The sequence below is a fragment of the Hemicordylus capensis genome, chromosome 3, assembly GCF_027244095.1.
Source record: "Hemicordylus capensis ecotype Gifberg chromosome 3, rHemCap1.1.pri, whole genome shotgun sequence".
Classification (NCBI taxonomy): Eukaryota; Metazoa; Chordata; class Lepidosauria; order Squamata; family Cordylidae; genus Hemicordylus; species Hemicordylus capensis.
The window spans coordinates 134673541-134696314 of NC_069659.1; the positions used below are offsets into that span (position 1 = coordinate 134673541).

The 22774-nt window shown below is 45.7% G+C and overlaps 2 protein-coding genes across 5 annotated transcripts in view; both read left to right on the forward strand.

Annotated features, from left to right (window-relative positions):
- Positions 1–12263, forward strand: part of IL1RL1 (interleukin 1 receptor like 1) — a 29554-nt gene extending 17291 nt beyond the window's left edge. The window contains exons 8-9 of the mRNA XM_053308932.1: positions 5685–5852; positions 10917–12263. Of these exons, the coding sequence (XP_053164907.1) occupies positions 5685–5852; positions 10917–11275 (527 nt within the window). The 3' untranslated portion in view covers positions 11276–12263. The remainder of the gene's footprint in view (positions 1–5684; positions 5853–10916) is intronic.
- Positions 12264–12707: 444 nt separating this feature from the next.
- The window catches only part of IL18R1 (interleukin 18 receptor 1), a 42580-nt gene continuing 32513 nt past the window's right edge, over positions 12708–22774 (forward strand). The window contains exons 1-3 of one of the 4 annotated variants that reach the window (XM_053311157.1): positions 12708–13354; positions 14887–14992; positions 22451–22525. In XM_053311157.1, coding sequence (XP_053167132.1) covers positions 22474–22525 — 52 coding nt within the window. In that variant the 5' untranslated portion in view covers positions 12708–13354; positions 14887–14992; positions 22451–22473. Of the gene's footprint in view, positions 13355–14466; positions 14766–14844; positions 14993–22450; positions 22526–22774 lie in introns of those variants that run through there. The other 3 variants (XM_053311156.1, XM_053311154.1, XM_053311155.1) reach the window with 3 other exon arrangements.

Here is a 22774-nt window from a genome sequence, read left to right on the forward strand (position 1 = left end):
TTGAACAATATTGCTTGCTTGCTTAAGGTTTTCACTGGTTAAAACACCACACATGTTTTGGAAAAAAGGAAAGAAATCTGTTAGTGTATACAAATGCTCCTAGTCTAGGACATGAGGTCTTGAAGGCAACACTGTGTTCCTACCCAAGGAGCACTTGCTCATGCTCTCCCTCCCCATTGGCTAGAAGGAAAAACAAGGAGGCATGCAATGTGAACCTGCACCAAAAGAAAACCCGAGAGCAGAGGGGAGGGGCTGCTTCCCTCATGCTGCGAGTGTAATTCGAAGTGGCTTCGCTCAACATTTACCCCAGAGCTGCTGTGCATAAAATATCTTAGGAACATTGACATCATGAAAAATATTAACGGGCGGGGGGGGGGGAGGAAATCTTAGAATAGGTTCAATCAGAGTTGGCAACCCTAGTATATGGCATATTACATGTGAGCAAACTGACAAGCACCCTTTAAACACAAACTGCTATGTCACTTGGGATCTAGTGGCAGTTCTATGCATGTTGCATATTAAAGGCCAGCTTATTCGCTCACATATGTTCTGGGGCTTGTAAACTGAGTCAATCAGTTGGCCCTATCAGCTAACTGTCACAAAATACCACTTTAAATTCTTTTCCAGGAATGCATTCCATGGATTTGCTAGAGAAACCAGATGGTCATTAAAAGGGCTTCTGGGCTATATATAACATATAGGTTCTAAGATGTTGATTCAGGAGCTTTGTGAATGTCCATCTTTACATTATATATGGCATTTAATTCATTTAGTGCTTCCTACCCTACTGAAATAATGCATCTTTTGCAACTGATGGGTAAATGAAATAATACGCTCACTGAACGCTATACACAAAATGTAATGTGTCTAGAATCTGCAGAAATTAAAAACCACTGAAAAAGCACCACAACAAGAGATGGCCTCATCACACTCACAGAGCCACTTGCAACTTTTCCACTTTCACTTTTTAGGGGAAACTGCACATGACCCTACAGCCTCATGAAAGGAAGTCCCCATGGTCCTTTTTAAGGGATAGTCTTCCCATGAGGCCAGGTGAGGCATTCTCCACAAGCAGAAAAAGCAGGTTGGCAAGACCTACACCCCGCCACCTCACCCGCCTTCCTCTGTCACTCTCTGTGAAGTTCTGTTGAGCTAACATGTTGTTAACTAAAATCAAGCACAGCCAACATTAGGCAAAGAGCTCCTCCTCCTCCTCCCTTTTGCTGCCACTGCTTCTTTCCTCACTGCTGGCCTGAGAACAAGAAGAGACGGAAGTGTAAAGGAAATGAGGAAAATGCTTAGAATACTGGGGACACTCTATAGAGCAGGGATCTCAATGTTGGGTCCCCAGATGTTATTGAACTTCAACTCCCATACTCCCCAACCAAAGGCCACTGGTGCTGAGGATTATGGGAGCTGAAGTCCAATAACATCTGGGGACACCCAACGTTGAGAATCCCTGCTATAGAGTGTTTCTGTTACTCTGAGAAAAGGAGAGTAGAGCACCAAAGACACTCTTTATTGCCATATGGAGGGCCACCTCTTTTCCTTCTTGATTGCAAAGGAACCAGAGGAGGGATGATTTGAAGAGGAGAAGGTGTGGAGGGGAAGAGAGTGCTGAACATCCACTACCAGTTGCTTGTTTCCCTAAACTTTCACCTGCTGGTAAATTTATCTTCCCTGTGCTCTGACCTGTGTTTTTGTCTCAAGGTTTTGTTGTGTTGTGACTTCAAATACATTCTAAACTGCGTTTGGGGCATAATGCAAAATACGGTCTGTAAATCAAAACATAAATAATATAAAAAGGGGTATGGAACCCTATGGGGGGGATCAGGTTGGCAGGGAAAGGGGTTAAACATTCCATTCCTGATCCACCCCTTCTTCATTTCAAGGCACTTGCTCCAGTAGAACAGTAGAACAGCCTCTCCAGTGGGAGAGGCTGTTCGGCCTTTGTGTAGCTGCATTGTGCGCATGATGTCATGGGCTTGTGATGCTCTCTAAACTGCGCAGGCACGCCTCGCACTTTGTTAAAGACACTGGCCCGAATGGACGCGGCCAGTGTCCCCCCCGTCTCTCGACTGCTGAGGAGAGACTGCTCCGCTCCCTGCCCCAGGCACCCCTTGGCTGTGGTAAGGGGGAGGAGTTAAAAAAAACAAAAAAACCCACAAAAAGCAAAAACCCAGAGGTTTGGTGGGGCAGGCACGGGGTGGCTGCTGATGCCTCCCAGGCATTTGGAGGCCCCCCTGGACCTTGGAGGACTGGGCCAAGGCCTCTAGGTGGGCCTTGCTGTGTCCTGCACCCAAGTCTGACTCTAGCCTTATTCAAATATTATCCTAAATGCATTATCTCCAGTGGCCAACATCCAGACTAATGCTGCATACATGCAAGCAAAAGAAGCAGGTGAGCAGTGGCTTTGGTCCTGCTTCAACAGCATGGACGTGGGGGTGGGGAGGAGCAACTTTAGCCAATATCTCTTCCTCTTTGCCACCCAAGATTGCCACCCAAGACCCTCAGGGACATACTTTCAGAAAACATAGAGCCATTTTGAAGGAAGGGGAGACTGGTGAAAATTCTGCCCCCCCCCCGTCCACACATGAGCATCCATGCTGCTGAAGCAGGATCATGGCCACTGCATGCATGCTTCTTTTGCCTGCATCTGTGCAGTGTTAGTCACAATGTCAACCAGTGTTCACATGGGATGTCAATGGGAGCACTTATTCTGAAGCAAACAGCTGAAGGAGGCCTGATCTGGTCTGATCTGGACTGGCCTCCCTTGCGCCATTTACTCTTGAAAAATCAAGCACACAGGTCTGAGAAAACGAATAGAAGACTTGTCTAGTTTGGCAAGCAGGTTAGAAAGAAGTTGTTATTCAAAGTCTAAAAGAGAGAATACATTCTGGTGCCAAGTGTGGTTCTGATTCTTCTGTTTCCAAGAGAGAACCAGGAAGTAGCAGTGAGAGATATACAGGTGAAACTCGGAAAATTAGAATATCGTGCAAAAGTCCATTAATTTCAGTAATGCAAATTAAAAGGTGAAACTGATATATGAGACAGATGCATTACATGCAAAGCGAGATAAGTCAAGCCTTAATTTGTTATAATTGTGATGATCATGGCGTACAGCTCATGAAAACCCCAAATCCACAATCTCAGAAAATTAGAATATTACATGGAACCAATAAGACAAGGATTGAAGAAAAGAACAATATCGGACCTCTGAAAAGTATAAGCATGCATATGTATTCAGTACTTGGTTTGGGCCCCTTTTGCAGCAATTACTGCCTCAATGCGGCGTGGCATGGATGCTATCACCCTGTGGCACTGAAGAGGTATTATGGAAGACCAGGATGCTTCATTAGCGGCCTTCAGCAATTCTGCATTTTTTGGTCTCATGTCTCTCATCCTTCTCTTGGCAATGCCCCATAGATTCTCTATGGGGTCAGGTCAGGCGAGTTTGCTGGCCAATCAAGCACAGTACACTGTATACTTTTCAGAGGTCCGATATTGTTCTATTCTTCAATCCTTGTCTTCTTGGTTCCATGTAATATTCTAATTTTCTGGGATTGTGGATTTGGGGTTTTCATGAGCTGTACGCCATGATCATCAGAATTATAATAAATTAAGGCTTGACTTCTCTCGCTTTGCATGTAATGCGTCTGTCTCATATATCAGTTTCACCTTTTAATTTGCATTACTGAAATTAATGGACTTTTGCACGATATTCTAATTTTCCGAGTTTCACCTGTACAAAGGCGGGGCTTCCTGTGAGGGCAAGTCAGCATCAATGATCAGTATTGTTCGGCAACAGTTGTGCATTCAGGCCCTCGTGTCTATTTTTGACCTCTGACCTCACCTCTGTGCCCATAGCCTCTGTGTGGTGGTGAGGGAACAACTCCTTTGGGACACACCCAGATGGCTCAGAGACAGCAGTTTGCTGGAGGCCCCTTGAAACCTGGAGCAGCCTTTATTCTTCTGCTTTAAAATACCTGCCAGCCTTCCCCCATCCCCCTGCTTCAGTACACCATGAGAGGGAGACCGTGGTTGATGGCTATTGATTCTCCTCCCCCTCTCCCTTGGTAGAATAATTCCAAATCTTTAACAAATATATATTATTTTAATTAACAGCATATTTATTTCAGCCTAACTGAAAAGAGTGAAAAGTTTCAAGTTTAGTAAAAGGTATGCCTGTTTTTATGTGTTTGTTTCTTGGGCTTGCCATGTAATGGCGCAATGTGGAAATGTCTTGATTAGCAAGCCGGAGGTTGCCAGTTTGAATCGCAGGGGTGGAGCCACCATTGGGCGAATGGGGTCAAAGAGTTGGGAATTTTCTCTGGCAGGAGAAACCCCTTTTCATTATAGCAGAGTGCACAGAGGCACAACACAGCGGAATTTGGTTAGGCATGCGTGTATGCTGAGAGTAAAATAACTTGGAGCCAGTTCATAGTTTCAAATCAATATAAGGAGTATTTATTAGAGAACTCCATTCTAGATAGGAAAGTGAAGATATAGGATCTCTAATCTATCCAGCTAGCTGGATGCAGATGGATTCTGCATCTCTGCACACATGGTGCAGGGGAGAGGAGCTTGCATGTTGCAAGGGAGAAAGGGAAGGAAAGAGAAAAGGAGAGGAAGTAGGAAGTGGCTGGAAGGAAGTAAGTCCCTAAGAATAGCAAACTACATATCAAGGGATAGTGTCAGAGCAGTACAGAAGGGATGACCAATGTCTTGACCTCTCTAGCCCTCTGACTCACTAGTCTATCCCCCTCTGTCACTGAGGCATGAGTCAATGCAGAGTCCTTAACTTCCAACACAAAGAGCCCAGACCGCCACCAATCAGGAGCCATAAGCGCGGCCCCAGACATGCCCCCCACTTCTGACGTCAGATGTGGGGACGTTATTTTGGTCCCAAAGGGAGCTGCGTGGCCCCGTTTGGAGATGAAACCAGTCCATGCTGCATTGGCAGCATAGCCGGAGTGACTCTCCCTGCCTTAAAGGCAAGGAGAGCCGCTCCTGGTCTCACTGCCAATGCAGCAGGGCTGATCGATCTCCCTCCCAAATGGGGCCGCGCTGCCCCATTTAGGAGAGAGATTGGCCCGCGCTGCATTGGCTGTGCAGCTGAAACGGCTCTCCCTGCCTTTAAGGCAGGGAGAGTCACTTCAGCCCACACTGCCCAACACAGCCCGGGCCGATCTCCCTTCCAAATGGGGCTGCACAGCCCCATGTGGGAGGAAGACCATATCCCCCACATCTGACATCAGATGTGGGGGCATGGCTAGCTGGGCCCCTGCATCTGACATCAAACGTAGGGGGCAGGGCCAGGCAGCCGCACATGGGCTGCCACCAGCCTTCCTACGCTCCTGTCAAATCCCCCCTGGACACCTATATCCAGCAGCAGTGATATAGGAAGATGCTGAAAGGCATCATCTCACACTGTGAGGGAGATGGCCATGGTAAACCCTTCCTGTATTCTACCAAAGACAACCAGGAGTTGACACCGACTCGACGGCACACTTTTCTTGGCCTGAGATAAGTGCCATGCATATTGCACTATAACCCAATAGTGCAAATAATCTGAAGAGCAAATGAAATCTGTCTACAAGATTGCTTTCCATCACTCCTCCTGAAATAACAGCATCCTTGATTCACACTACAGCTTTGCACTTCTTTTTCATTTTACTTTGCAGATGGGAAAATATATGATGCTTATGTTATCTATCCCACAAATCACATAAATGGCATTTCCGAAAATAATTTTATGAGCGATTTTGTTCACCAGATTCTACCAGAAGTTTTAGAAAATCAGTGTGGATATCAATTGTGTATTTATGGGAGAGATGTGTTGCCTGGAGAAGGTAAGCTGACAAATAAATGTTTACTGTAGTGGAAAAGCTGTAAAACCCACCTCTCACCCCCTGAACTGTACCTTATTGCTTTAAGCTATTTTATCCCAGTCTGGCTTGCTTCCGGCGTCTGAGCAGGTGGGGGGAAAACTACTGACAACAGAGGAGCCCAGGAAGATAAGGTTGTGTTGCTCTGTGCACTCCTTTTCATGCCTGCCCTTTTTATTGGTGAATGGGGAAGAGACATGTACAGCTACCCTGTGCATATATTGCTGCAAAGGTAGTGATGGTGTATGTGAATGCGTTATGTCTACCACCACCACCACCACAAACATTATATACTGCTTTTCAACAAAGGTTTCCAAAGCGGTCTACATAGAGAAATAAATATATAAATAGGATGAATCCGTGACCCCAAAGGGGTCACAATCTAAAAAGAAATGTTAAGACAGACACCAGCAACAATCACCGGAGGTACTGTGCTGGGGATGAATAGGGCCAGTTACTCTCCCCCTGCTAAATAAAGAGAATCACCACATTAAAAAGGTGCTTCTTTGCCCAGTTAGCATGGGTCTAAGCACTAGAAAAACCTAGCAAGGGCTGCACCAAACCTTAGTAAGGAAATGATGATGGAACTCCACATATGTACACAACCTTTGTTTTCTAGTCAATGAGCCCTTTCTCACAATCGAGTGAGAGGGCTTGAGGGTGGGCGGCAGGGGAGGCAGCAGAAGCTTGCTTTCCCCGCAGATGATGCTCCGGGAGTTGCTGGGTGCGCTGATTGCGTACCCAGATGGCCAACGGCTGCCACAGGCAGCACAGAGGTGCGAAGGCTGGGATGTGTTATCCTGGCCCCTGGAAATCCCACAATGCATCACATGAGTGCATGGTGCATTGTGGAGATCCCCCAGCGATGGCCAGAGCCCACTCCTGTGCCAGTGCCAGTGGGGAGCAGCCAGTGCTGTCACACAAGCAGTTAGCCCCGGGGTAAGGGCATGACTGCACCCCTAATCTTGGCTAACTGGCAGACTTACCGCTGAGGCACCACCAGAAGCCTCGCAGCTACCGGTGGTTCTCATGGGCAGCCAAGCTTGGGCTTAGCTGCCTTTTTGACTCCCTTTCTGCACAGGGAGTTGCTACCCCCGTAACGCTAGGAGGAAACCAGTATCCCCAGTAATGCAACGGTGCCCCCAGTAATGCAAGGACGAAACAATGCAATGTCAAGATATTATTTCCTTCCCTGGAGTATTATGGGGTGGCTGCCAGGGAGGAAAATGGAGTTTCTAAATCTCTTTGCTGCTTGAAGTTAAAAGATAGATGAAGATCCCCCCCATACTGGATGGCCCCAGTCCTCTCCCAAGCCATTCCAGTACACGGTGTATTAGACACCCTTGTATCAGATCTAACTGGATCAGGCCCTATCAGGCATTTCCTTCCCCCGCATAGAGCTGATCTAATGAGCAACTGTCCAATAGAGTCTACATTGAATTGGCTCTGACTATCAGCCCAGTTTTGTGTACTAACCGTGCCTCAATGTATTTACACACAGTTCTTCAGAGGGTCCATTTTAAAAAAAGGATGGACAAAGAATAGTTCTGATCTGTGGTGTGCAATGGGTTATGAGGATAACCTTTTCGAGGGAGAAGGGGGAGCCTAGCTTCAGATTTCCCCAAGCTCCAAACAGATGATTGGCACCATCAGAGCTGGACATGACATTTGCTTGCTCACAGGGGGCATGCAGAGAGACCCTCTGCTATCACACTGAGCACTGTTAAACTATCTTCTAGCTCAATAATTTGCAGTGATTTATGCAAATAAAACTAGACACTGTGAACAACTCTCTCCAAAAGGACACTCCTACATCCTATTCTTGCTCTTTCCTTGTAACATCCAGGGATCTCAGTGCATAAGAGACATCACAGTGCTGTGAATTTCCTTGCCTCAGCAAGCAGCCCTATGATGTCACTGCGCAGCTTGGGAGATTCAAGCCTTGAAAGAGAAATGGCAGATGGAATTGGAAGCCTGAGCAACTGTTTCACATCCTTGATTGGTCAGGCCAGCTCTGCCTGCTAATGGCTGCAAGGCCCAGTGGAACCTCTGCTTGTTCCGGGAATACCATAAATATGCAAGTGTGCATAGTCACTATATTATGGGCAATAGCAGTTAACAGGCAACGCGTTCTTTTTAAGTGGCACTGAAAGTGTGCTCTTTAAATGTCACATGACTGTTATTTATTTATTTTATTTTATTTTACATTTTATATCCCGCTCTTCCTCCAAGGAGCCAAGGGCGGTGTACTACATACTTAGGTTTCTCCTCACAACAACCCTGTGAAGTAGGTTAGGCTGTTATGATACCTGAAACAATTTTCTGACAAAGTGAACTATGTCCTGTAGGCTACAACTTCACCATGCAATAGCCTCTCAAAGCAGGCCTGCCTAGACCCCTTCCAGATCCCCCCATACCTGACTGGCATGGTAACTTCAAGCATCATTATGACCCATAGACAAGAGGCAGAATGAGACCCAAGGTCTGGTGCAGCCCAGTTAATAGGAACTATGAAGGATTAATGAGTGAGCACAAATGAATAGAAGAGAACAGGGGTGCACGGTAGGGCTGACATTATTTTAATTAATTAATTGATTGATTGATTGATTGATTGATTGATTGATTGATTTTTACACTTATATCCCGCTCTTCCTCTGAGAGCTCATGTACATGGTTATTTTTATCCTCACAGCAACCCCGTGAGGTATGCAGAGGCGCTCTAAGCCCCAGACCATGGCCTTGGAGGTCCATGGCCTCCAAGATCTGGAAAAGGAAAGGAAAGATTGTGCCATCAAGTCGGTGTTGACTCCTGGCAACCATAGAACCATTTGGTTTTCTTGGTAGAATAGGAGTGGTTTACCATTGTTGCTCCCACGCAATATGAGATGATGCCTTTCAGCACCTTCCTATATCACTGCTGCCCAATATAGGAATTTCCCATGTTCTGAGAAACACACCAATTAGGATTAGAACCAACAGCCTCCTGCTCTCTAGGCAGGTTGTTTTCCCACTGCAGCATTAAGTCTGGGGGGGCTCCAAATGGCCAGGGGGGGGGGCTCCTGCAGCCATGCTGCACCTGCCCTGCTGCTGCCCGTCACGCTAAGCCTACAGTGGTTTTTTAAAAGTTTCAGCTACCGTGAGGCTGAGGGGTGGCTGCTGGGTGTGTGTGTGTGAGTTGAGCAGTCCTCACTCCCCGCAGCAGCAGGGGCAGTGACTGGAGAGACCACTGGGCCTGTCTGTTCAGCCCAGCAGTTGTTGCTAACTGCGAGGCGTGCCTGTGCAGTTGAGAGAGATCGTTACAAGCCTGTGACGTCACAGGCTTGCCATGATCTCTCTCAACTGCGCAAGCCTGCCTTGCAGTTAGCAAGAATTGCTGGGCTGAACAGACAGGCCTGGCGTTGCTCCGGCTGCCACTGCCCTGTGGGCAGGGGGAGAAGGACTGCTCGGCTCACTCCCTGGCAACCACCCCTCAGCCACACGGCAGCTGAAATTTAAAAAAACAACAGAGTTTCGCCACAGCAGGAGGCCCCCAAAAGTAGGTTTTGGGGGGCCTCATGGCAGGGGTGTGTTAGAGGTTGTTGATTTTTACCCACAATACGTAAAACAGCAGAGCACTAAGGAATGAGCACACACTCCAGTTACAGAGGAGGTAGCAGAGGTTGGTTTGGATATTGCAGCTATTTAGAGAAAACACATGGAGATCCTTGTGTGACTAAACATTTATTGGTTAAATACACTTAGACAGGAAAGACCTATATCTAATCTAAAGGACTACATAGTGGATAGGTAAGGAGAGAGAGAGAGATGTTTCCATCTGCTCTCTGGGAGGAAAGGAAGGATTGTGACTCAGCACAGGAAGTGCTGCAGAGTCAGTTCAGGGGTCATAGAGTAGGGACAGATAGGGAGACCCTGACTCACTGTCTCTACTCCCAATGCCCCTAGTGGTCATTAGTAGTGATGTGCCCGGACCGGTCCGGAGACTATTCTATAAGCCTCCGGACCGGTCCGGACACGGGGTGGTTCGGTTTGGGAAGATGGGGTGGGGGGTTCCATTCAGGGTGGGGGGAGGGTTTACTCACCCCTCCCACGCTTTCCACTTTTGTCACCGTATTTACTTTAGCAATTGGGCGGCAGGATATCGCCCTGCCGCCCCTTTTTTCCCGCTTGGCTGCTCCAGCTGTTAGAAATGGGGGGGGAGGATACCTCCCTGCTGCCCTTTTCTCCTCGCTTGGCTGCTCCGGTTAGAAATCGGGCGGCAGGATATCTTCCTGCCGTCCGTTTCCCCGCTTGGCTGAAAAAGGCTTTGAGAAACCTTTTTCAGCCAAGCGGGGAAACGGACGGCAGGAAGATATCCTGCCACCCGGCCTGATTTCTAGGCGGAGCAGCCAAGCGGGGAGAAAGGGGCGGCAGGGCGATATCCTGCCGCCCCATTTCTAACATACCTGGAGCAGCCAAGCGGGGAGAAAGGGGCGGCAGGGAGGTATCCTGCCCCCCCCCATTTCTAACAGCCGGAGCAGCCAAGCGGAGAGAAAGGGACGGCAGGGCGATATCCTGCTGCCCAATTGCTAAAGTAAATACGGTGACAAAAGTGGAAAGCGCGGGAGGGGTAAGTAAAATCTCACCTGCCCTCAATGGAACCCCCCACCCCGGTGCCGGAACGCAGCTCCGCGGTTCCGTGCACACCCCTAGTCATTAGGACAGTTGGTGCAAAAGGTCGATGCATTGGAAGTTCATCTCCAACAGGGTGATCCAGGCCCCCAAAATACCTAGGTGCACCCCCAGAAGTAGATTAGGCTGAGAGATACATGACTGGCCCAGAGTCACCCAGTAAGTTTCATGGCTGAATGGGGATTCAAAAATGGGTCTTCCTAGTCCACTCTTAAAGACCAGCTCTCTTAATGACTGCATAGGGCTGTAATGATCAGTGGGAATCTCTTTAAAGTCTAAGATTTTCTGACCCCCCAGAAACATATGCAACAGATTCAGAAACATTCCTTGCTATCTCTTAATTTCTTTATACATTGGCAGATGCTGTTGATGCAGTTGAAAGGAGAATAAAACAGAGCAGAAGACTGATAATCCCCTTAACACAGTCTCAGGCCATGAGTAAAGATTTTTCATATGAGCACCAGATTGCATTATACAATGCCCTCATCCAAAATGATGTGAAAGTGATTCTTTTGGAAATGGAGAGAATAGGAGACTATGCCACATTTCAAGAATCTCTCAGGCATATCATTAATCAGCAAGGAACTGTAAAATGGAAAGAAAAATACATGGCCTGTCCCTTCTCACCCAACTCTGCATTCTGGAAACATGTGAAGTATCAAATGCCACCAATCCATAAATGGAAGACAGTGGACTATATTGAATGCAATTCTTTGTGAAATGTTTTTGCGTGTTTTATTTTTGAAGGAATTGTATCTTTCTCTTCAAGTATTGTCCCATATCTTTTCAGATTTCAGTTAAAACAGTTTCTTATATTTCTGCTTTATTTCTTACAAAAATATATTCTGTCACTATTACTTCATTTTCCTGGCAGTGGCAGACATACTCAGGAAGATTCCATAGAGTAGTCCTACTGAAATCAAAAAGACAAGTTAAGCAATTCCTAACTTTTCCTTTTAATTTCAACCGTATTATGTTTAATAATTGTCCTCATCATGAAAGCTGATCTTCACAGAATGCATCTTAATATTGATCACTTATAGCCAGCAGGTGGCACTCTTAACTGTAGAAACAGCTAGACAAGCAGACATACAAAAACTAGCATTGCTAATTATTCTGAGTGTTGATATGTTAAAGCCTAAATACCATTGCCTATATCTATTCCATTTTTCATGTGTAGCTGCATTTGGCAGCAGATATTTCACTGAATAAGTAATGTACAGCCTGAAATGCACTGGGCATCAATAGCTCTGTTAGATTAATGCACTTTTCTATACACTTATAAACCCTATTCAGACATTATAGCCTGATTCAGACATTATACTGTACAAGTGTACAAATGTCTGTACACTCATACATGCGCTTGTGTGAATGACTGTACCTGTGTTCGTTTTAAAAGTGAATCTGGGCCCAGGCTGCCTCAAGGGCAGGGTACAGATAGGAGGGGTGATACAGTAGGTGTGTTGAACATCATGTGTGAAGAACTGTACATGTGTACAGATCTATATGTACATACACTGTAAAGAGACTGTATGTGCATTGAACATAACTTGTGAATAAGGATAACATCTCCTTTTTACCAATAGCTATTTATTATCTATGACTGCTAAAATCATTTAGCACTGCCCAGAGCCATTTGGATGGGGTGGTATATAAATAATAAAATGGAGTTTCCATATTTGGAGGCAGTATATTTTTGAATATCATGTTGCAACATACATGTGTGCTTTCAAAGAACAAATAAAGTATGTGTTTTTCTTCAAAAACTATCTATCTATATTATTATTTCTCCAAGACGGGCCATGCGTGGTGATGTGGTAGGAAGGAGGCGACTGGCTGTTCTCCAAGATGGGCCATGCGTGGCGATGTGGTGGGAAGGAGGCAATTGGCTGAGTTTGCAAGCAGAAGCACCTGATTGGGCAGTGGGGATTCCCTATGCAGATAAGGAGGAGGGGCCTGTGATGGTTAAGGTCAGTTGGAATGCAGCTGTTACTGGTTGGAAGATGTTCTGGATATAAAAGGATAGCAGGCAGGGGTCTGCAAAAAGAGGGTCATGAGGGAGGAAAGAGCCCCTTCAGGAGAAGGAGGATGCCGCTGTGTAAATGAACAAAATCTGTTAACTCAGGGAGGGAAGAAGAAAAAACATGAAGGGAGGGGGAAGAAAGAGTGGAGAAGAGCGAGTGGAGGAGAGGGAAAGAGAAAAAGAAAGGAGGGGGAAGAGAGACAGAAGGAAGGGCAAGGGACGGGCCTGAGCCTGTCAGCAGCCTGACAGGGGAACGAGTGGCCATGGCGGCACTGGCAGCAAGGAAGGGTCCAGGCAACCACTGCTGCTGTTTGGGGCTACTGAGGCCATTGTAAGAGGGAGGCAGGCATGCAAGGGATGGGCCTGGGCCTGTCAGCAGCCTGAGGGGAACGAGCAGCCATGGTGGTGACAGCAGCGAGAAAGGGCCTGGTCAACCACTGCTGCTGCTCCTGAAGGGAGGAGCAGGAGCGGGGCTCGGGTGAGAGTGGGGAGGTCTCTGGGGATAGGGGGCTGCAGTTTGGCCAATAGGCAGCAGCAATGCTGCAGCCACAATCAAGAAGGGTGAGGAGGATGGAAGCAACGGGATGGAGAAGGAACAGGAGTGCAGCTCAAGTGAAGGTAGGGAGATCTCTGAGGTAAGGGGAGCAATCAAGTACTAACGCGCAGATGCTCTAGAGCGTGCAAGAGTTCCAGCACTGAAATGAAGAGAAATAATGGCAGCAGTCAGGATGCAGAGGTGGAGGGCTGGCAGGTGAAGCCCCTCCAGCCAAAAGAGGTGGGTGGACGGCGGGCGGACAGCGGGCGAAGACCCGCCGGCCGGGAAAAGGAGGCGGTGGTGGGGAGAAATGATGGCGGCGGTGAGGAGGTGGGCAGACGGCAGGCAAAGCCCTACCAGCCGGGAGGAGAAGGTGGGAGGCGGTGGTGGGATGGTCTGGCCCTGGCCCGCCCAATGGGGAGAGCCGCGGGGGGGAGCAAGCGAGTGAGCCGCGGGGGGAGAGCGAGCGAGAGAGCCGCGGGGGGAGAGCGAGCTGCGGGGGATGTCACAGGCTCAGTACACAACTGCACAGATGCTCTGTGTGGGGTCAGCTAGTAGATTTAGTTATATGAAAATGTGTGCAGATTTAACCAATTAAACTACTGAAAACTTAGCTCAGTTTCTTTGTGAAAGACTCATATTACTTCTTACAGATGAAGAAAAAATGGAATGGGAAGCAGTTGATACAGGTGAAATTGATGTCTGAGCTTGAATGTTCCAGTTAATTGGAGAAAGTACATAGTAGCACATGGGTAGGCTACAGGGTTGTTATGGTTGAAGGAGATAGAGGAACTTATGTTATCTTTTTCCACAAGGAAAGGTATCTGAAATTAAAAAAGCAGATGTGGATTTTACTCATGGTCCCACTTTGAGGATCTTGACTGCGGGCTATATAGTCTATCATCATGAACGTTTGTTACCATATATGTATTATAATCAGAAGCTATTCATCTTTACTCAGAAGTAAATCTAATTTTAATTAGATGTAGCATCTTGGGTATAATTAGGAGTGATTAAAGCCAGATCTCAGCCATGTATGTTTACTCAAAAGTAAGTTCCACTGACACCAGTGGAACTTACTCCCGAGTGAATATGAATAGGATTGACGCCTGATCCTATGCATTTTTACTCAGAAGAAAGCCACATTGATTTTAGTGGGGTCCCCCCACCCCCCAGGCAAGTGCGCACAGAATTGCAGTCTACCGCCTATAGCCCCCCCGCCCCGCCTTGTTCTCTTTGCTTTAATCACAGCACACACACGGGTATCTCTGGATTTCCCATCTGAAGGAACCCCCAGCCAGTACAACCCGACCTCAGAGTCTGCTCCCCCGCCTAGCTGTCCAATTGAAATCCACAGTCTCTGCGCACGTACCCAAGTATGTGCGCAGGAACCCCCAGCAAGTATACCCCAAGTACACTCCCCTTACTCAGAAGAACCGCCGATCACTCATATGTGCATACGGAGAACACGGTTTTCAGGTCACAGGGCGTGGCCTCCCGGCTAGTGTCAACGTCAGCCCCGCCTTCCTCCTTATGCATGCATGAATCACTGAGAGAGCTTTTCCTTATTATTGGAAGCGAGCCCTCTACCGGACCGGCTGTTGCTAATACTTGCTCAAGGGAATTACTGGAAAGAGGAACGTCTTTCTTGGTACGGCGCTGTTTTGCTTCTCGACCGATTCCTTCCCTCCTTTTTTTGGGTGTGATGCTTAACCCCTCCTTCTCCCCAGACGAAGGTTACTTTAAATTGTCGCCTCTGGATTTATCAGCAGGAAGCGCCTGTCTTCAACTGTTGCCTTCCGTACTTCTTCTTTGGCACTCTTGGGCGTGAGAAAACTCACAATCCAATCTGTCGGCAGCAGCATCGGTTGGTTTAAGGTAAGCCATCATCGTTATTTTAGAGAGCGTCCTTCAGAAGTTCCGTTCAATAACGACTCCAGTTTACTTACGATATACTTCCCGCATACTTAGCAAATTGACATCAAGGGCTGCACTCCTCGATGAAATCTGTAAGGAATTATTTTTCAAGTCAAAATGCTATCAACCTGGGCTTAAAAATAAAATTCAAACGATTTCAAGACAGTCCTGTGCACGTTTTCTCAGAGGTAATCCCTACTGCATTCGACGGTACTTACTCCCAACCCGAGTATGTTTGAGTTTGCAGTCCTGATGTTCACTAATTAGATCTCTTGCTAGATATTACCTAGAGAAGGGCTTTGACCAGACCATCAATCAAAAACTCCCCAGTCACAAGTTAGGCTCCAAAATTATGTGATTTCCCCCCCCCCGCCCCCCAAAAAATCATTTATGGTTTTTAAAAGGCACCTTGTAGTCCAAATGTGGAATCAAGCTCTCCCCTGCAATTTGCAAGGACAGGAAACTTTAGGAGGTCCAGTGAATAATGAAATTCTCAATTTCAGGGAGGTCAGTAATTAGTCTATCAAGAATTATTCTCTCAGGGATTGTGGTAGAACTGTGTAAGTACTGGCAATTGTACTTCAGCCAGAAATGTTCAAGTGATAAGTTCTTAGAAAGGAAAATCTTTCTAGGATCCACAATTGGGGGCGGGTTGGTTGGTTTTGAAACATGAACATCTAGGGCCCCTGGTTTCACTAGCCTCAGTTCAAAGCTCATATGAGCGTTTTTACTTCCAGATTCTAAAACGTAGGCACGTGTAGAACTTGATCAATCTAGGGTTACTCTAGTGCAACATCCTATTTTTAGTAGTGGTCAGCTCAATGTTTTCACGAATGACAACTTCCCCCCTGCTGTTTGCCCCCAGCACTTGTCATGACTAATAGCCATTGATAGACCTGTTCTTTGTGAATCTATTTAATCCCCTTTTAAAGCCATCTATAAGAACAAGATATATTTCACTACTCAGATTGAATGATAACTATTAACATCTGCTTAATATGTGCGTGAGGTGGAATTTGTAAACAAGGGGATAATGCCATTCTCTGGATATAAACTATGGCTAGTGTTCATTGGATGGTATTGTGGTAGCAACCATGACTTGTCCCCATAGCTAAGCAGGGTCTGCCCTGGTTGCATATGAATGGGAGACTTGATGTGTGAGCACTGCAAGATATTCCCCTCAGGGGATGGAGCTGCTCTGGGAAGAGCAGAAGGTTTCAAGTTCCCTCCTGCCATCTCCAAGATAGGACAAGATTTTTATTTTTATTTAATAGGACAAGATCTTTTTTACTGAACCAACAAACTACCAAAGCATACAGTATGTTACCAAAGCACAATTATATACAAAGTGGTTGTTTGTACATCCTATATCTACAAAGATTTACAAACAAGGATTTGGTAACCCACAGGGTTATAAAGTATATGCAGGCAGTACTGTAACTCAGGAGTGGGGGATTACAAGGCATATCTGGTAATGTGTGTGTGTGTGTGGGGGGGGGTTTACATCCAACGTCCATTTCCACAATTTGTCCCATTGCTGTTTAGAAGAGATACACTTGTCTTTTTGCACATAACCATACAAACTTTTCCAGGAGAAATTTACTGTCTCATCTACGTGAACCTCTTGGTTGCATCTTCCCTCCCTATTTCTATGCAGGAGCATTGCATAAATGACATACAGGTTTACTAACCTTATTACGAGAAGGGGAATGTTCCAATTCCCTAGTATGAGAGCACCCGTTCCGTCCCGTTTCCTTGAAGGTTTCTTTCTGGGACCTCGAAAAGAGGTTCTATCGCTCAAACCTGAGGTTAGTTCTTCCCAAGTCTGTTTTTCCAAATCAGGCCACTCTAACAACTTGCTTACTCCCTGTCACACTCTTTTGGCTACCACACACTCTTTTAAGAAATGTGAGTGGGTTTCCCTGAATGTCTTGCCTAGCTCACTAGCTTTCTGTTTGCAGGTGATTTTAGGACACTCTTGCTTGTCCTCTGGGAGCCATGGCTTAGCCATGTTAAGTGCAGTACTTGGTGGTATAAACACCACCTCATTTCCCATAAATGGAAAGGGACCTTTTTTCTCCTTAAAGAGAGCAATAGGGTGATCGGGTTGCAACAAGTACTGTGAAGTGTGGTGTTTGTAGTGTTTACGTTCTAAATCGGGTTTTAAGAAACCCACATCTAGAATCTCTCCATAAATTGTTTTCCTTAGCTGCTTAACTGAGGAGGACCCTTTAAATAGATCCGGTTCAACCTTCCATTTTTTTTAGTGTGAATAATAAATCTCTCAAGTAGTCTGGGTGGTCTCTTTTCAATACTTGTGTGATATTACCATTGAAAGAACCTTTCCCCCACCACACTATGCCCCATGCTGACTTTTGCCAATGTAGAGCGAAAAGTGAAACCCAGGTTTTTTGCAGGAGGTTGGACATGTTATGGACATTCACGAAAATCCAGTTTCCAAAATTGTAGGACATGAATTCAGTTACAAAATAGGGTTGCAGGGCAGGTAGAGCTAAGCCTCCCCGCGCAACCTCCTTAAATGCTACCACATGGGCCAAAGGGAAGGACGCCATGTGCCGTACTAGATGGAAGACCTGGCTTTCAACTCTCCGAAGGAGATTGAGTGGAGGAGTGTAGACTACCGCCAGGTTGTGCACCAGGGTTATCAAGTAAGTCCAGATGTAGACTGATTTCTGGTACAATCAGAGGTGTATCTAGGGAAAATAGCGTCTAGGGCAAGCACTGAAATTGCGCCCCTTGTCCAAACATCTGACACCCATCTTTCAGATAACTTTACTATAATATCAGTTGAAAAATATAAGTCAAGTTCATTAATCTTTTAAAATTTCAAAAACTATTTAGCAGTAGATGTAGCCAGACCAAAAAATGCTGGAAAACTACAAATTTCAGTATGCTGGGGCTCATGAAATACACAAATACTATGTGGAGGTGTACTTGGAAAACTAAACAGAAGTGCCTGTCTAATCCTCTACTATGCATCTACTAGCATCACAATTACATAAGTTTTAAAAATAAATGGAGAATTTGACTTTTCCCAGATACTCTGAAAATAATTAAAGGATATGCAGAGTCAACTGTGTCACTGTTTGGAATATATTCTAGTATTTCAGAAAGACAGTTAAAATGAGAGAAAGAGAGCAAGCAACTCCCAGTGGGCCTTACTACTAAGGATTTCACACTGATTCAAAGACAAACTCACCATTAATAACCACATTTTTAAGACACCACATTTAACTCACTTATCATAAGAAGCAAAGTAAGAGCAAATGGATACAATCCTAGCTCATAAGCTTCAGCTAAGTATTCACAAGCCCTGATTCTCTGAACATAGTGCCAAACTGAATATGTGTACAGTGACTTATATTATATTAAATTATTATTTTTTTAACCTGTAGCCCCTTCGGGGTGCTTCCTATAGGCTGTGGGGGGGGGGTGTCTGCAAAGGTTACCCCTCCCACTGCTGGCCTCTAGGGCCTCGCAGAGACCATTTGAGCATGTGCAGTGGCCATTTTAAAAATAATTGTGGTTTTTTAAATGGCCGCTGAAAACAAAATGGCCACCACGCATGCTCAAATGGCCTCTGCAAGGCCTGGCATAGCTTAGGGCCTCATAGAGGCCATTTGAGCATGTGCAGTGGCCATTTTGTTTTTGGTGGCCATTTTTTAAAAAAAGATTAATTTTAAGAATTTGCACCCCCCTTCAAGTGGTGCCCAGGGCATGTGCCCTGCCTGCCCCACCCTAGATACGCCCCTGGGTACATGACAAGGCTCCATTTTTTCCACATGGTTCTTCCCAATCTGTCCAACCCCCCCCATTTTTTCCTTAATCCCATATTTAGTCCCCAAAATATTTACTGTATCTACCCACTTCAGTTTGGGCTCTGGGGCCCCTTTGCTTTTACTTCAGAGATGGGTAGGCATGACAGTTGCTGGCATTCAGAGTCCATTTTAACAAATACACTTTTGTCAGCATTTAATTCTGAGCCCGAGATCTTGCCATATTCCCAGAAGTGGTCCAGTATAACAGAGATTTCATTTTCATCCGATAGCAGTAATGTAACATCATCGGCATGAACTACAAATTTTACCCTAAACTCAGAATGCAGTTCTGAGTGGACAGGTGGTTTGGCCATACCATCACTCTCCCTCCCAGGAAGATCTCGCAGGGTGGAGGGATAGAGAATGAGAGTCCTCGCAGATGGTGTTCTCTCTGAATCCTGATCAGGATTGGATCCAGGGCAAAAACATAAAGTAATGGGCTAAGTGGGCATCCTTGGCGGACACCCGAATGCAAGCGATCGTGTCGCCCCGCCATCCATTAATCTGCTGTGTCACCTTTTCATTTGTATAGAGCAGCTGTATCCAGGTAACGAAGAGGGGTGGTATACCTTTAGTTTTCAACAATGTCCACAAGTAATTGTGGTTCACTTTATCAAAGGCTTTAACTTGATCTAATAAGAGGAGGTGACCTTTCCAACTTTCATTCTGTATAGAGAAAAAAGGTTCTCTCAGCAGACACAATGAGTCTGTCATCTTTCTTCCTGAGATGGCACTTGTCTGCAAGCTGTGGACCAATTTAGGGGCCACTTTCGCCAATCTATTATTTAGGATCTTGGCAAAGATTCTATAATCGGTATTTGTGAGGGTTATCGGCCTCCAGTTTTGTGGTAAAGTGGTGTTGCCTTTCTTGGGGTGAAAAATTAAGAGGCCTTCCCCAAATGACCTATTTAAACACCCATTGTCTAGGACACAATTAAATAATTTTACTAAGACTGGTAGTAGCTGGTCTGCGTAAACCTTATAGAAAGGCCATGTCAGACCATCAGGCCCAGGGGCCGATGTGTTCTTTCCCGCTGAGATAACTGCTCTAACCTCTTCTATCGTTACAGGATGGGTCAAAGAGCCCTTTCCCTCTTCACTGAGGGAATAGCCGAGACCATATTCATTCAAACTGCAGATCCTATCTAGATAAGATTGAATGTCCTTTACAGAAATATCCTTCAATAAATACAAGTTTGTAGAAAACTGGGCCATGATCTTTAACATATTGTGCGGGTCGGCCTTTAGTGGGCTACTTCCATCCATTCGCGGGCCTTGGAATGTCAAACTAGATACATGCATCTTGTCCTTTGCCCACTCCCCCTTTTCAACTACAGACCCTTTGAAGCGATACAGCTTATTTTCCAAACGCCTGTGCTGCAGCTCATTTTGAAATGTCTTGATTGTCTCTTTGTAGCGGCGGCGTGATTCCACGTCGAAGGGTTCTCCCCTGTTCATCTTATCGACGATCCTCAGAAGTTGCGTGATCACTTTCTGATAATTTTTGACCCCTATCTTATATGTCTGGCTGGTCACTGCCCTAGTACGGCAGCCCACCCTCTTTTAAATGTCTCCCAGGCTCCCAAAAGTTCATCTTCTGCCTCTAATAGCCGAGGGATCTGTCGCTTCAGTTCTGATAAAAGGACGCCTTTGAGATATTCATCACTTAAAATTTTTGGGTGTAATCGCCACAAAGTTTTACCATGTGGAATTACCTCAGAGAGATTACAAATAAATCCCACAGTCGCATGGTCTGACCATGGGGTAAGTACTAGTTTACACCTGTAGACTTCAAAAGAAGGGAGAGCCCAGAGTCTATCTAGCCGGCTAGCTGATCTCGGGTGGTAATATGTAAATTTGACTCCAGATTTAAATTTATGTCTGTACTGTGATTTAAAAACCTCTTTGTGGCGGATTGGGGAAAATCAAAATCATTATATACCCCCAAGGCCTTATCATCTAAACCCAGAGTCTCACTCAGAAAACGTTGGAGAGCTTTTTCCTCACTTGTTAGAGAGGGATTTGAGGGGAGACTGGGAGGCCACCCAAAAAGACTTTCCTGTCGCTCAGTTGGGCTCTGTTATTAAAATCCCCCGCAATCAGGAGGTGGCGCTTGGTGTCACATATATCTTTCAGTTTAGCCCAAAGAGCCTTCCTAGGGTGTGATTGTACCGGGGCGTATATGGCGCAGAGTCTGAAGGCTCGGTCAAACCTCTGAGTGGTTGCCGAGCTTGGATCACCCCTGACAGTAAAATCTACATACATTAGTCTGCCCTGATCAATTCCCAATACCCTTTCGATTTTGAGATCAGTTCTGTCTTTAAACAATATCGCTACCCCCACATTGCTGCTCCCATCGTAGGACCAGAAGGATGGGCCCACTGTCCATTGCTGTTGCGCTGAAAAGCGGTGGCTCTCATTCTCGAAATGGGTCTCTTGAAGGACATAGATGTGATAGTTCCACTTTGTTAAAAAGTGTAGGATCTCTTGCCTACGATTTGGTGACCTTAATCCATTGACATTCCATGTAAGTATATTATAGGAATTGGCCGTACAACCCCTGATAGGAGAGTGTCATGTGTAAGGCAAAGACCCATTCAGACAAAACGTTGCTGTTCATGTAGAAGTAAGGCAATAGAATGGTAGGCGTTTGTTCCTCAGATCTCAGATCGTGTCAAGTAGAATTCAAAGGGGTTTATCGGGTTTATTCAACCCTTAGCACCACGTCTTCCATGATAACAGCATTACCTCCTACCCCTTCCACATTTACTTCACGTGAAAGTGTAGACCTACTCTGAGGCAAATTGGCCCTGGGGAGGGTCAGTAAAGGGGAGGGGATTTCGGGTTCAGGGATGGGAGGCAAGGCAAGGTGGTTTGGGATGAGACTAGCACCACACAGAGGTCTCATGTTCTCTGCCATTTATGGTTGCATAGGAATGGGAGACTTGATGTTTGAGCATCGTAAAATATTCCCCTCAGGGAATGGCGATACTCTGGGAAGAGCAGAAGGTTTCAAGTTCCTTCCCTGGCATCTCCAAGATAGGGCTGAGAGAAATTTCTGCCTGCAACCTTGGAGAAGCCGCTGCCAGTCTGTGAAGGCAATACTGAGCTAGATAGGCCAATGGTCTGACTCGGTATATGGCAGCTTCCTATGTTCCTATGATGGCTTTTGTCTAGGAGAAAATATTCCAATCCTAAACATTTTTCAGTAAGCCTTATTGATTTGAATGGAACTAGAGAAGATTTGTGGACCAAAATGTTCATAATATTCAGGAAGTCTATATTTATCCTGTAGTCATCTGACAGAAATAGCAAAGGATGCTGATAAATACTAAATATAGATTTAGTGGGGGGAAACACTAGCAGAAGAAATGAGTTGTACTAGAAGAAACTCCAGAATTACCACATTGGTTATGCAAATATTCACTTTCTACTATGTAAGATAACTTTCAAGTTCAAAATTCCATCTTCTGTTTCTGGTTTCTCATATTACTCATATTATTAGATACAATCTTTGCTGTTGATTCAGACTGCCTGCATGTTTTCCCCATTCTCTAATTTTTAAACTTTTCTCCCACAGAGCAGAACTGAATCCATTTTAAAATGTGTTTTGGAAATCTGTCAGTTGTGCTGCTGCTGTGCTTTGTTAGCCCAGGTAAGAGTAATTCCATTTCCCTCCAATCAAGGCGCAACCCATCAGCTGCACTGTATATACCAGAAAGTCAAGAGTAACATGGGCTCAGCAGCTAGATATGAAACTCCCAAGGCAATTTCCACACAATTTCAGTTACAAACTGTCAATGAAAAGCTGTTATTCAGTTATTGCATATCTACCAACATTTCACTGATGGGAGGGGGGGAGGGAGAGAGAGAGAACGAACGAACGAACGAACGAATATGTCCA